Below are 13,891 nucleotides of genomic sequence, written 5' to 3' on the forward strand. Positions count from 1 at the left end.
AACATCTGCCTCTGGACAGGCAAGCCCGATGACATCCCGGACCCGGTCTGGCGCCCTCCCTCCCCCAGCCAAACGGGTGAAAAAACGGTGACAGCAATGGCGACTTTTCCCACACTCCTTCTGTGCTTGGCTCATATTCCTTTCTGGTCAAAACTTCCCTCTCCTTTCTTGTGAATTGTTTTTAATTTTGTGTTCTACATTTCATAAATCTTTTATTTTGGCCCAATTACTGTAACTTTGAAAATGAACCCTGCAAAAAAACTTTGGCCAAAAATTTTAGAATTGTGATTTTTTCTTTGAGCAATAAAAAAAAATTAAAAAACTGACATTGTATTCTCACATTATTGTCACAATGGATTACATTTAATCCTGGGCCAAAAGGTACAAACTGGCAAGAACCACATTTTACATGGCCCCCAAAAAAAGGGCTCTTTAAGAAACGTTTCAAATTTAACATAACGAGGCAAATTCAACAGGCCAAAAGAAAAAGGTAAAAACCAAAACAACATGATGACATTATTGTTACAATAGGCCCTAACCAACAAATTGAGCCCCAAAGAAACAACCACAAATGTACGTAAATTGATTGTGTAATCATCACATTAGCAGCTATGATTTCCACCTGCGTACGCTTTTGTGCTAACACAAAAAACTACTTTCAATACACATACCAAGCCGGTTTTCAATCCACCACTAATTGCTGTTCAGACCACCCGCGATTAATCGCAGCAACATCGAGGAGTGCCGGGATGGAGGTGAAGGCCATCGCCAATGTGGTCGAGTAATCCAGACCCTAAGCTGTGCGAGCATTTTGAAGGGAAAGAGGATCATCCAGTGACGTATGAGTCGGTCCGTACACATTTTACGCTCGCATCTGCTAATGTATGTACGCCCCAAAAACGCCTCGCCACGCCTGCGTTTTTCGATCTCCACCCCCGTCAACACCCAAAAACGCCCTGTTCTGTCAATCACATTTGACAGGTCACTTCCTGTACGCTATTTGATGAACGAGACCAAAAAAGCTCGCAATCTGCCGTACGCACATGCGCAGTGTTACACCGACGCATGCGCGGTTAGTCAACATCGGAACGCAACGAGCGTACTGCTGTTTGCGAGTGGCTCTGAATGAGGGCCTTTATTTCTTATTACTGTGATATTTGACGATAAAAAAATATATTTGTTGGAGCGATCTCCATCTGTCCTTGATTAAAACAATCTCTTACCCGAGGCTTATGTACCTTTTTCAGGCACTTCCCCTTTTCGTTACTCTTAAAGATTTAGGGAACCTTAACAAAATATTTAGAACATTTATATGACATGGGAAGAGACCCAAGATAAGCCTTAAAAAATTGCAAAAACAAATGGTGGGTTCAGCTTTCCAGATGTACAAATGTACAATTAGGTGGCTAGGTTTCGTTACTTGTACGATTGGATTCATGACTTCGACATTTATGCCAATACATCCATTAAGAGGGGATTTCTAGAACAAGGAGACCTACTTACTTTCCTTCATTTCCATGATCAAGAAATACCAACAACCCTTAGAGAAAACTCCTTATTGTGGAATACTAGAAAGATCTGGCATATAATTGGGCATAAAGCTGGTTTAAATTCCCAGAAATCCCTATTACGCTATGGTGGGTTGGTAGAATTTTACGCTATGGTGGGTTGGTAGAATCACTTATATTGGATGTCTGATAAATAGGCATCCACAATGAATTCTAATGTTTGCTGAAACTGTTGGAAAATGCAAGACTCAACATTACATTAGCTACAGTAAGTCATACGTGTGTGTTTTGGAAAGAGACTGGCAGAACCCAGCAGATGCTCTCTTGTCGTGTCCTTCTATGATTAAAAAGGCAATTACCCACTATTGCCAATCCTTGTGTATACTATGGATCACTCTATCTCTGCCACTGGTATGGCAAAATGGTTGCCTCAGTCTCCTACACTTCAGGTTCACGACTTACTTGCCTAATTGAAAAGGAAAAAACTGCATGCCCCCCCCCCAGGAACAACCAGCCCTGGACTCTGGAGACCCAGTACTACTTGTGCTTTATAAAGGGGTCAAAGATCTAGGGGTCCCCTGTATGAGGCACAGCCAGCACTGTGCTTTTTAGATACAGTCCTGGTTGCCAAAATACGGGGGACAAATTACATAGGGGTCCCCCGTATTCAGCGCAAACAGCACTGGGCTCTGAGCCGGTTCTGGAAATACAGGGGAAAACAATGTGTAGAGTGATGGGGTGATGCTTTGGGTGGGGGGACCAGTGAAATGGCTCCCCTGGCTGTGGCATTACCCCCCACTAGAAAGGGTCCGGTGCTAGTTCTGGTAAATACAGGGGGACCCTATGTATGGTTGCCCAGTGCTAGTTGCGCTGAATATGGGGGACCCCTACGTTGTTTATCCTCCCGTATTTTGGCAACCAGGACTGGTTCTGAATAGCCCAGTGCTGGTTGTGCTTAATACAGGGGACCCCTACGTCATTTGTCCCCTGTATTTAGCACCACCAGGACTGGGTATGCAAAGCCCTGTGCTGGTTGTTCATATTGGGGAGGAGGGCACGCCATTTTTTTTATTTTTTTATTTTACACTGTAATCTTTTTAAACACAGCAGCACAGACAGAAATCACTGAGCCCATCTGCGCATCTGTGTTTATATTTATCACACAGAGATGCAGACATCATGGATCTACCAGATCCGTGCATGATGCATCTGTCTGCCACTGGGTCCCGCAGCCCTCACCGCCATAGCCCGCACCGATGCCACCGCCCGCTCCACCACTGCCGCCTGCTCCACTGCCGCTGCTAACGCCCGCTCTACCGCCCCGTTCCACCGCCGCAGGTTCCACCCGCTGCCATTGCTGCATTGTCCTGCCGCTAATGCCTGCACTGGACCGCCATCTTGGTGCACCCAGGTGAAGCCACAGTGAGTACACCTGCTGAAGGCACTTACTGAGGCAAATTAAAATTTCCTATCTCTATAATGGCACAATTGTGAGATAATAGTTTAAAAACTGTAACTTTCTCTATGACCTGAACCCCAAAAGACCCTGCTCTGGAAGAAGAGCTACCTAATAAAACAAACCCCAAGTCTAAATTTGCCCCCTACCCTGAGTTATGCCCTTTCCAAAAAATCCCCCATAGAGAACAGCAGAAAAGTGGTCCTAACTGAGTGTCAGAAAAAAATTGACAGTTGGAACTTTAGATTGTTCCCAAATCCTCATTTTTTATTTGTTTGCCCTGAAACCGGTATGCAGCACCGAGCGACAGTTCTACCTGTCCATGTCAAATTTCAGCTCGGTACTTCCTATAGCTTTTGAGGTGTAGCCCCTTAAACACCATGTCCCCCCCTCCGGAATTCTCAATGGAGATTTCCGTTTTGTTCGATTCAGCCTTAATATAAGGGGACAACTTGAATATATCAATAATATAACTATATAGAAAGCAAATGTGAAGTATGTGTAAAATAGTCTATATATCGTTGCTTCATTTTTAAATTCAAATGGAGGAAATGGGTTCTATCAATTAATTGGTGGTTTCAAAAGATTTGTTAAGGACATGAGTGACAACAATACCAAATCATGCAGATCCGGTACATTTCACTTCTTGAAAGTTTTTTTTTTTCCCTGGATGTACTTATTTCTTACAATGTGACATGTTCAATTGGCATGAAAGTGAAAAAGAACGTATTGCATTATGTTTAAAATTGAAATACCTCAATACAGAATGATTTTGTGCTTTTGTTTTAATTATTTCTCCTGTGCTCCTGAATGCTTAACTTTAAAATACACATATTTGCAGCCACAGACATTCCAATAAAAGATTACTAGTGGTCTGAGTGAATACATTGCATAATATATTATCTAACTGTATTATTCAGTCTAAGATTGTTTTATTTTTCATGTTAAATAATTGACACATTACAGTAGGCAGGGCCGCACCTAGGGGGACTGGAGGTGCACGTGCACAGGGTGCGCTGCTGCACCCATCTCCAGTGTCCTCCAGCCCGGCGCCACAAGGGGGCTCCAAGCCGGACCCTGCTGAGATTTTATTACCAGCAGGCGCCTGGCACCTTCCTGCAGCACCGCGGTAGCCAGAAGCTGGAGTACTCCAGCTTCCGGCTCTCCCCACAGGCACAATGGGAGAGACGTCATGACGTCTCTCCCATAGTTCCGAGGAGCAGCCGGGCGGACCGGATGGCGGCGGATGTTGGAGCGGGGTTTAAGGTAAGTAATGTTTTTTTTTTTCTGTAAGCGGCACTACAGGAGCATTACCATATGGGTATTACTATGGGGGAATTACTATATGGGCATTACCTCAGGTGGCATTACTATAGGTGCACTGCTGAAGGGGGCATTACTATAGGGGCACTGCTGCAGGTGGCATTACTATGGGGGAATTACCAGGAGGGAGCCAAATTACTGTCTTGACCTGGATGACAAAAATCCTAGTTTTGACTCTGCAGTAGGTACATTTAAAAAACCCAAGCGGAAAAAAAAAATACCCGATATCTATTTATGTTCTTTGCCTTTGTAAAAAATATTTTTTTACTGAGAGAATGTTTACAAGATTCAATCTAATAAATGTGAAATTCTAATATAAACCTATGAACTGTTCCTGATAAAGAAAATATAAAATAGATTAGTATTATAAATGCATTTAAGCTCCGAATAAAAATATTGAAAAATTAAAAAAAAATGGCAAGGATACTGTGCCCATAGCAATGCCTCTAAGTAGTCACAAAAACTGTCTGATTCTTGAAAAGAATAAAAGTATAAAAAATGAACATGAACTGACAGATAAAATGCCTGTGCTCTTTATTGAGGGTAAAATTTTGTTCTAAAAATTCTTTATGAGTACTAATATATGTATAAGCTCTGTGAAAATTTAAGATGCAGTATTTCAATCATATGTGCAGCTGACAGCTCTTTACATGCTTGGCCTGTAGCTAGCTAGCCTGTGCATGCTCTCACTCTTTCTCCTATTAATAATTAAGGTGGAAAGTTATATGCAATTACATTTAATTAACATTTTTTCTCTGACCAATGTTAACAGAAAAAGAAAAATATGTGAATACTACGCCAAAGTCATGGGAACTGAAGATGCATTACATGTAAGTAATTATTGTAATATTTATGAACTTTAAATTAGTTTAGCAAAGTTTTGGACATCTAAGCAAAATAAGTAGTAAAAAAACTACTATATCCATCCAGATGTAAAGTAATCATATTATGTGATCTGGACTTCTTATTGTAGCAACTAATTGCTTTGTGATTACTGACTCCTAAATAAAGCAGTTTGTATTAGTCAAGCGATTTTTCTTTCTCATTGATATTAGAATAATACCTCTCTGTTATATGTAGCACAGATTGTTCTATGTGAGACAGATGTACTAAGTTCTGGAAAGTGATAAATTGGAGAGTGATAAACTACCAACCAATCAGCTCCTAACTGTAATTTTTCAAACACAGCCTGTAACATGATAGGAGCTGAGTGACTGGTAGTTTATCACTTTCCAGGGCTTAGTACATCTTCCTCTGTGTTCTTTCTTTGTTTCAATTGTCATGAGGTGTAGACTGCAAATACTGTATATGGGCAAGTTGCTGAGTTTCAGTGTTACTTTTAAGTCACACAAATTTAAATGAAACACTCCTCCAAGTTGTACAGGCAGCACTACTTCTCATGCAGTACAGCTTATGTAGAAGAATTCAATGTGCATTTACAGTATATGTGGCTATAAACAAATGTTACAAAAAAAAAAAAAAAATATTCACAACATCCCTTATGTTTTATAACGTTCCTGAGTTATATTATTAAATGGAAATTATGATAAAATATGCAGTATTTGAAACATGAAAAATTCTTTAGAGACGTGGGCTAAATGTGATTGTAGGGCATGTTCTGTGATATTTTCTATTGTTCATATTATGCGGTGTGGGGTTCCACTTACCAAACTGTAATTATCATGTATATCTGATGTGCAGCTAGATCATGAGCATGTACAATGTTATGTTTAATTAACTGTACTGTGCAATCTAAGTTGTACTTTTCATTATGATCCTTTCTGTCTTTTATTTTTATATACAGATAAAAATATTAATGTTGTTGATAATGCAATTTAGCCTACACACCCTGGGAATAAAACAGAGTTGAACATACTCCTGTTGGCGGATGTTGTCTTGGGTGTTTTAGACTGAGCATGCTCTGGAGCAGAGTGCACTCAAATACGGGCGATGCAGTGGTATACAGTTCACATATACCCTTAAGACTGAAGGGGCATAACTAGGCAGCAATGTGGCATTCTCACAAATGCAAAGATCAGTGAGGGTGTTGGGACAGAACTGCGGTCTATGCAGAGTTGGATGTAAGCGTGCATACACCTGTTTGGAGATATATCTTTTGCACCTAGTATAAGTGTAACTCCAAGGCAAGTGTGCATTGGTGACGATGACTAGTGCCAAACCTAATGTATAGTAATCGGGCACATTGCAGGATACGTACAACTCTGTGTATTGGCTAATATACTCATTTTATTTTGAGCATGCAATTTGGGCGCAATATTTGCACAATTTGCTTCCAATTCTGTATCATGTCCTCTATATCCAATATTATAACCAGTTTGAGTGATCTGTTATTCTGTAGGTACAAAATTTAACATGTTGCAACTGTAAGTGACAGTTTTGATTTTCAAATGCTTCTGTATTGTACATTTCTACCTGTTGTATTATTATGCAGAAATTGGGAAAATAAAGGCCAAAGTACTTTAGCTGCTTGTAATCTAACACATTGACCATTATTCTAATAGCCCGTGCATTATGAGGAGAAGGACTGGTGTAAAGAACAGTACTCAGGAGGATGTTACACAGCATATTTTCCTCCAGGAATCATGACACAATTTGGAAGGTACTGTATGGCTGTACTTAGAGAATGATAATGAAAACAATCTATAGTGAAAACACATTCAGTAATGCAAAATGTTATCAAGGGTGTGGTATAAGAGATAGACAGTAATTAGATAGACAATGGCTAGATCGACCCCAGATGTTAGACCGTTAATAAATCGACAGCTACAAAAGGTCGACAGACACAAAATGTCGACACAGTAAAGGTCAACATGTTAGGTCGACAGGTACAAATGGTCGACATGGCCAAAAGGTCGACATGAAAATTGCCGACACGAAAATGGTCTACGCGTGATTATTTTTTTGCGTAAATACCATTCGGACGCTTTGCATGCTCACTTCGCTCGCCACACTGCGGGAACGGTGGCTCGCTTGGCTCGCCACATGGATTTATTCCCCCTCCATGCCAACTTGGATGGTAGGGAATGACGTTGGATGGTAGGGAATGACGTTGGACACTGGCTCATCTTAAGTGCCTAACCCTAAACCTAAACCTAGAAAAAAAAAATTGTGTGTCGATCATTTTTGTCGACCATTTTCACGCCAACATTTTGACCCTGTCGACCATTTGTACCTGTCGACCTTCTTACATGTTGACCTTTAGTGTGTCGACCTTTTGTACCTGTCAACCTTTTGTACCTGTCAATCTATTGACTGTCTAACATCTGGGGTCTATCTAGACATTGTCTAACTAATTACTGTCTATCTACAGTCCGGCACCCGTTATCAATGCATTTGTATCTTCCTTGTAGCTGTGACTCCTTCCCCTTGTCTTACCTTGTTGAGATTAGACAGGATTGTGACTGGAGGGCTAATCGTTACAAAGAGCAGTACACAAAGAAAATACATTACAGTTAATGGCCGGATAGAGCAGATAAGTAACCAAGTGTATTGGTGCACCTGCAATGCCTCACAAATATATGTCAGTTTTTATGTCAACACTGGAATATGTGTGCAGGCTTCCCCATCCCCAGTTGAGTCTGAAGTAGTTTTTAGTTTTGTAAATTGAGTGTGTAGAGCATTCTAAAATCACTTTAAAACACAGTTGGATCAATTTCAGTGGTTTTGCATCAATGGGTGAGTTTTCACCCTTTGCGACCAATCACCTGCAGTCATCATTATCGATTTCATACTTACACTAGAGCACATGCAGCTCAAACCCATAGCTGCATTTGGGACTCTTTGGGTGGCCATTTTAGTTGCACTCTGAAAATGCACACCCACACCACGCCCTGACTGTGCTGTGGCTGCAACTGCATGCCAACTGCGATAAAACACATACTGTACTGACTTCCCGCAAATGCACTGCCATTGCAACCCTGGGATATCACCCTAGTTGTACGCAGTCTTAAGTCACTTTTCATACTGAAAAAAAAGACTTAGGGGCATATTCAATTGGGTGCAAGAATAGCAAAAACTGCCAGGAGGTTTTTTTTCACTCACGCAGAGTGAGTATGCCAGTGTGTGTGGTGTTTGTAAGTGTGTATGAGTGACCCCCCCTGCCAGTGTGCCCCCACAGTGTCCGTGTGGCCCCCGGAATGGGCGCTGGGAGAACTACATCTCCCAGCAACCCTTGCCCCTCCCACCAGCACCTGGAGCCTCCCAGGAACCCCCGGGACTCCCAGCAGCTCCCTCTCCAGTAAGAAGAGAGAGGGGAGACCACCGGAGACCCCGGCCAGGTGTGAAGAATTTTGTATTTTTTTTTATTTAGGCGGTGTGGGGTTTTCAGAGCTGATAGTCTAGGGCTCTCTTCGGCATCCCTGGCTGGTGGGTGCTCAGATGATGCGGGGGAGGCTTGCTGGGACCTCTAGTTCTCAAGCAAAAGACAATATTAGTACATCTATCTTTTACACCACACTATACACAATCAACCCGGCACCCACCGGCCAGGGGTGCCGGGGATAGCCCCGGGCTTTAAGCCCGGGCCTGGGGTGCCCTGAGAAAGGGAACTCCTTTATTGGGGGGTCCCCACCTCCCCAGGGATCACTGGCCTGGGCTGACTAGTGGTCAGGTGTAATGCTTTGGCCGGGGGACCTGGTGAAAGGGTTCCCTGGCTGTGGTATTACACCCCCACTAGAAAGAATCATGGTAGTGGAAAATACAGGGGACCCCCTACTCATTTTGTCACCTTTTTTTTCCAAAACCAGGACCAGCTCACTGAGCCGAGTGCTGGTTGTGCTAAATACAGGGGAACCCTACTTCTTTTGTCCCCCATATTTACACTACCAGGACTGGCTCTGAAAAGTCTGAGGCTGGTTCTACTTTTAGGGGGGAACCACACCTAATTTTTGTTTCAATTTTAACACTGAATAATCTTTTTACACAGAGATGCACGCACGGATCTCACTGATCTGTGCATGCATCTGTGTCATTCATACATGCTCATGCTAAAATCGCCAGCATGAAGCAGGTCTATTAACTTGGGGATTTGAAGTTCATTTTTGAGTAGGATTTGTTGTTCGATTTGTACATGGGCATGCAAAATCAAACATGAAATCACTGTTCAAAATCGAACCTAATCGAATTCGATTTAGAAAAGGCTTCCAAAATCAAATTTTAGTAAACGTGGGATTTCAACAGGAAGTTCTACATTCTATTAGTTTGATTTGAGGTGAGCTAAATCGAACATAAAATTGAACGCAAAATTAAACTTTGATAAATAAACCCCACACTCTTTATTTTAAAAGATCCAGCTGGACATAATCATCTGTTAATAGAATTACATACAGCATACCAACTGTTTTTTCCACCCTCTCTGCAAGTGACAGAACAACTAAAGTCAGTTTTCTTTCTACAAGCATGCAATAACAATTTCCCTGTTTGCACTCAGCTCACTTTTCTAATTAATTGGATTTTATAAGGGATAATCATAATGAACAACACAATTTTTAGGTTTCTGATTGCACCAGACACCATATATGCCCTTGTATGGTAATTCAATGAACCCCACAGTAATCACTTTTTCTCATTTGGAAAAATGGGGGTGCTACTACGGACAAGAGTCATATCACAAGTAGATAGAGAAAACAAGAAATGTCCATTGCAGTGCACTAAACAAAAATTATACATAAAATATAACTTTTATTAATATAATTAATATCTGAAGATTAAAAAGCGAAATATTAAAAAATGGGGATAATGTGTGTAATGTAAATGAAATGTGTTATAAAAATTGCGCGCGCTCCTATTCCACTAGATGCCCTGATGTTAGTATCAATAACCGGTTGATATATATATATAGAGATGATAATGTCACTTTAAAGATATATATATATATATATATATATATATATATACATACATATATATATATAAAATGGCCACACCTGGGTATAATGTGTGGCCCCTGTATTGTGCAGAATTTATCTCAATCCGAGTGATGTCAAAGACATCATCCTCTTGTGGCTATCACGTTATAAATTATTCCTCACATCACATATCTAAACACATAATGATAGTATACACTGTTACAGTGTTAATAAAAGATTTAATTTGTGTGATGTGTTTTAACATGTGATCAGTAGGATTTTTTTTTTTTTTTTTTGAAAAAAGCATTCTTTATTAACATAAAGATAGCAAAAAACATACATAAATCACACATACAAGTGTACTGTGTCGCAGCACAGCCTAAACCCAATACACTATCAAACATTATCAAACATACAATATAATGCATTGCAAAACATATAGCACAAGACATCCTTTACTATACATAATGCACTGCACTATTCATTCAGTACTTAAACAAAAACAACAATCAACAAGGTCTATGGGTGTGGAGGGTAGAGGGGAGGGGAGGGGGAATCACAGAACTGAAGTTTTTATTGAAAGACAGACACATATATGGGAAGGGTAAATAAATAGAAAGACATATCAACAAAACATCAGTCTCTGTGAAAAATGGGGGAAGGGGCCACTGTCCCAGTCCTTGTTGGACAATCAAGCATGGGGGGAGGGGGCAGAAGAAGGGGGGTTTAGTCCTCTTCTTCCTCAGGGCTGTCCATGATGGAATAGTCTCTTAGCAGGCTGTGAATCAGCCTGCGACAGTCCTGGATAGACATCCTCTCCCTCCTCAGAATGAGGCGATTCCTGGCAAGCCACAAAGCGTCCTTAACACAGTTCATAAGGCGCCAGGCCTCCTGGATTGCCCCATAGGTGTGGGTGCCAGGAAACAATCCGTAAAGTACCGAGTGGTACGAAAAGTTGCTCCTTGGCACACAGTCTTTGAGTTCATTTTCCAGGGCATCTAACAACAACTGTGCATAAGTACAGTCCCAAAACAAGTGCATAGTTGTTTCCTCGTGAGAGATGCACCAGGGGCAATGTCTGTACCTGCACAGGTTACGGGAGTGCATGAATGTCCTTAGGGGCAGACCCCCTTGGATTGCCATCCATGACATGTCCTTGTGTCTATTTGTGAGCCTTTTGGAGGCCACATTGTCCCATACCTGCTTGGCAGTTGCTGAAGGGAGCCCTGGAATAGGCTCCATAACGTCTTTTGCTCTGATGAGCTTGTGGATAGTCTTTGGTTTCCACAAGTCAGGTTTAACTCCCTCCAGTTGATGCTCCCTCACAAACTTGGACACATCCAGGTAGAACCAGGGAGTGTTCCAGTTGTAAGGGATGGAGCTGTCCCACTTAGCCCAGCCTAGGGCCCTCCAAAGGGGTAGGAGGAAAAAGCGAGACATGGAGTTTCCTGCAGAGTCATTATCAGTCTCACACAAAGTCCTGCGGATACAGTTGCAAACAAAGAAGGCTCGCAGCATGGTGGGGATATCTGGTATTCCCTTTCCACCTTTGAGGGGCTCCTTGTACATAACTGTCCGCTTTACTCTGTCCATCTTGGAGCCCCAGATGAAGTGAAACACTGCCCTTGTGATGGCCCTGCAGACCGTGACCAGAGGTGGCCAGGCCTGCGCTGTGTACTGCAGAACGGGAAGAATCTCGTTGCGCAGTACAAGTGCTTTTCCTTCGATGGTAAGGTCTCTGAGGCTCCACAGTCCAATTTTTTGCCTTACAGTGGCAAGTCTTTCGTCCCAGCACTTCAGGGCCGCACCTTCACCACCAAGCCAGACTCCCAGAATTTTGATGAAGTCCGGCTTGACAGCAAAGGGGAATGGAGCGGAGGATGACAGGTGCCACTGCCCGAACAGCATAGCCTCTGACTTCCCGCAGTTGACTTTTGCCCCTGAAGCTCGGCCGAAGCTCTCGCAGGTCTGGACGAGTGCTGTCACCGAACTCTGGTCAGCGCAGAAGACAGTGACGTCGTCCATGTACAGCGAACACTTGGCCTCTTTACGGTCTGGACCCGGTGCGATGACCCCTCTGATCTCTGGTTTCCGTCTGATGCATACAGCCAGGAGCTCTATAACACAAACAAAAAGAAGAGGTGAAAGAGGGCAGCCTTGTCTGACCCCAGATAGAATAGGAAAGGGGTCAGTCTTCCAGCCGTTCACCAACACCGAGCTGTGAATATCAAGGTACATCAGTTTAACATACGTGCAAAACATTTCACCAAGCCCAAACCTCTGCAGGACCCTACCCATCAACGCATGTGAGACACGGTCAAAGGCCTTCTCCTGGTCAAGGCTGACCAGAGCCGCATGCACGTTCCGGTCCTTGATGTAATGGACCGTGTCTCTGAGGAGGGCAAGGCTATCTGCAATCCTGCAGCCAGGAATGCCGCAGGTCTGGTCCGGGTGAATGATCTGTCCGATGACAGCCTTCAGCCTATTGGCAAGTACCTTGGCCAGGATCTTGTAGTCCACGTTCAGGAGAGAGATGGGCCTCCAATTTTTCAGCTCACATCTCTCCCCCTTACGCTTATACAAGATCGTGATCAGTCCCTCCCTCAGTGAAGGAGGCATTTTGCCCTCCACCACCATCTCCTTGTACAGCTCGAGCAGGTCCGGGCCAATGAGGTCCCACAGCGCTACATAGAGCTCTGCTGGGAGACCATCACTGCCCGGGGTCCTGCCCTGCCTAAAGGATTTAGCGGCAGAGTGCAACTCCTCCAACACCAAGGGAGCATCCATGGCTGCTTTACCTGCAGGATCAATAGTGTTAGTGATACCTGACAGGAACTCATCAGCCACAGCACTGTCCGTCGTCTTTGGGGAGTAGAGGTCGCCATAGTAGTCCGTGATGACCTTCATGACGCCCTCCTTCCCCTGCCTGGGAATACCGGTCTCATCTCGCAGCTCAGTCAGGGGCGTGTGGCCAGAGTGGAGTTTCCTGAAAAAGAAAGAGTTACATTTCTCACCCTTCTCCAGGTTCTCCACCTTGGAACGGAAGACGATGCGTCTGGATTCCTCCTCGAAGTGCCCTTTCAGGCTCTTTTTGGTCTCCTCCAGATCATCTCTCACGTCCCAGCCGCACCGTTGGAGGTCCTGCAGGGACTGCAGTTGTCTCTGCAGTCCCTTGAAGTTCCTCTTTCGGTCGCACGCCTGTTGTCTTCCTTTGACCTGAAAGAAACTGCGAATGTTAGCCTTAACATATTCCCACCCATCACTCATGCATTCAAAATAACATTTATCATTCTTCCATGTGATGTAGGCATCCTTCAGCTCGGCCAGCACCTCCTCCCTTTCCAGCAGAGCACAGTTCAACTTCCAGGAGCCTGAGCCAGGAGGAAAACCATTGCCCAGGTCTCCTTGGAAGAGAATGGCTCTGTGGTCAGAGAAGAAGCAGGGAACCATAGCATGCCTATTCTGCTTCACTGCTCTATAGGTAAACACAAAGTCAATGCGGGAATGCACCGAGCCATCGGGGCGGCTCCACGTGTAATTCACAGAGCCAGCCCCCATGGAGCCCACAGCATCCCGCAGAGAAGCTTCGGTTACCATTTCTATGAGCAGTTTAGATGTCAAATCAAGCTTAGCAGTGTTGCAGGTGCTGCGTCCATCCTCCTCCATGGGGCAGTTGAAATCTCCGGCCATCACTACTGCCCTAGTGGTTGCGAGCTGCAGCCGCAGGGTATGGAAAA

At 43.5% G+C, this 13,891-nt stretch overlaps 1 protein-coding gene across 4 annotated transcripts in view; it reads left to right on the forward strand.

The window, feature by feature from the left end:
• Nucleotides 1-13,891, forward strand: part of LOC148508169 (amine oxidase [flavin-containing] A-like) — a 125,667-nt gene that overhangs the window by 98,108 nt on the left and 13,668 nt on the right. For all 4 annotated transcript variants that reach the window (XM_088444909.1, XM_088444908.1, XM_088444907.1 and 1 more), the window contains 2 exons: nucleotides 5,060-5,117; nucleotides 6,810-6,907. In XM_088444909.1, coding sequence (XP_088301035.1) covers nucleotides 5,060-5,117; nucleotides 6,810-6,907 — 156 coding nt within the window. The remainder of the gene's footprint in view (nucleotides 1-5,059; nucleotides 5,118-6,809; nucleotides 6,908-13,891) is intronic.

This window comes from Taudactylus pleione, unplaced genomic scaffold, assembly GCF_031769625.1.
Source record: "Taudactylus pleione unplaced genomic scaffold, aTauple2 ptg000374l, whole genome shotgun sequence".
Lineage (NCBI taxonomy): Eukaryota > Metazoa > Chordata > Amphibia > Anura > Myobatrachidae > Taudactylus > Taudactylus pleione.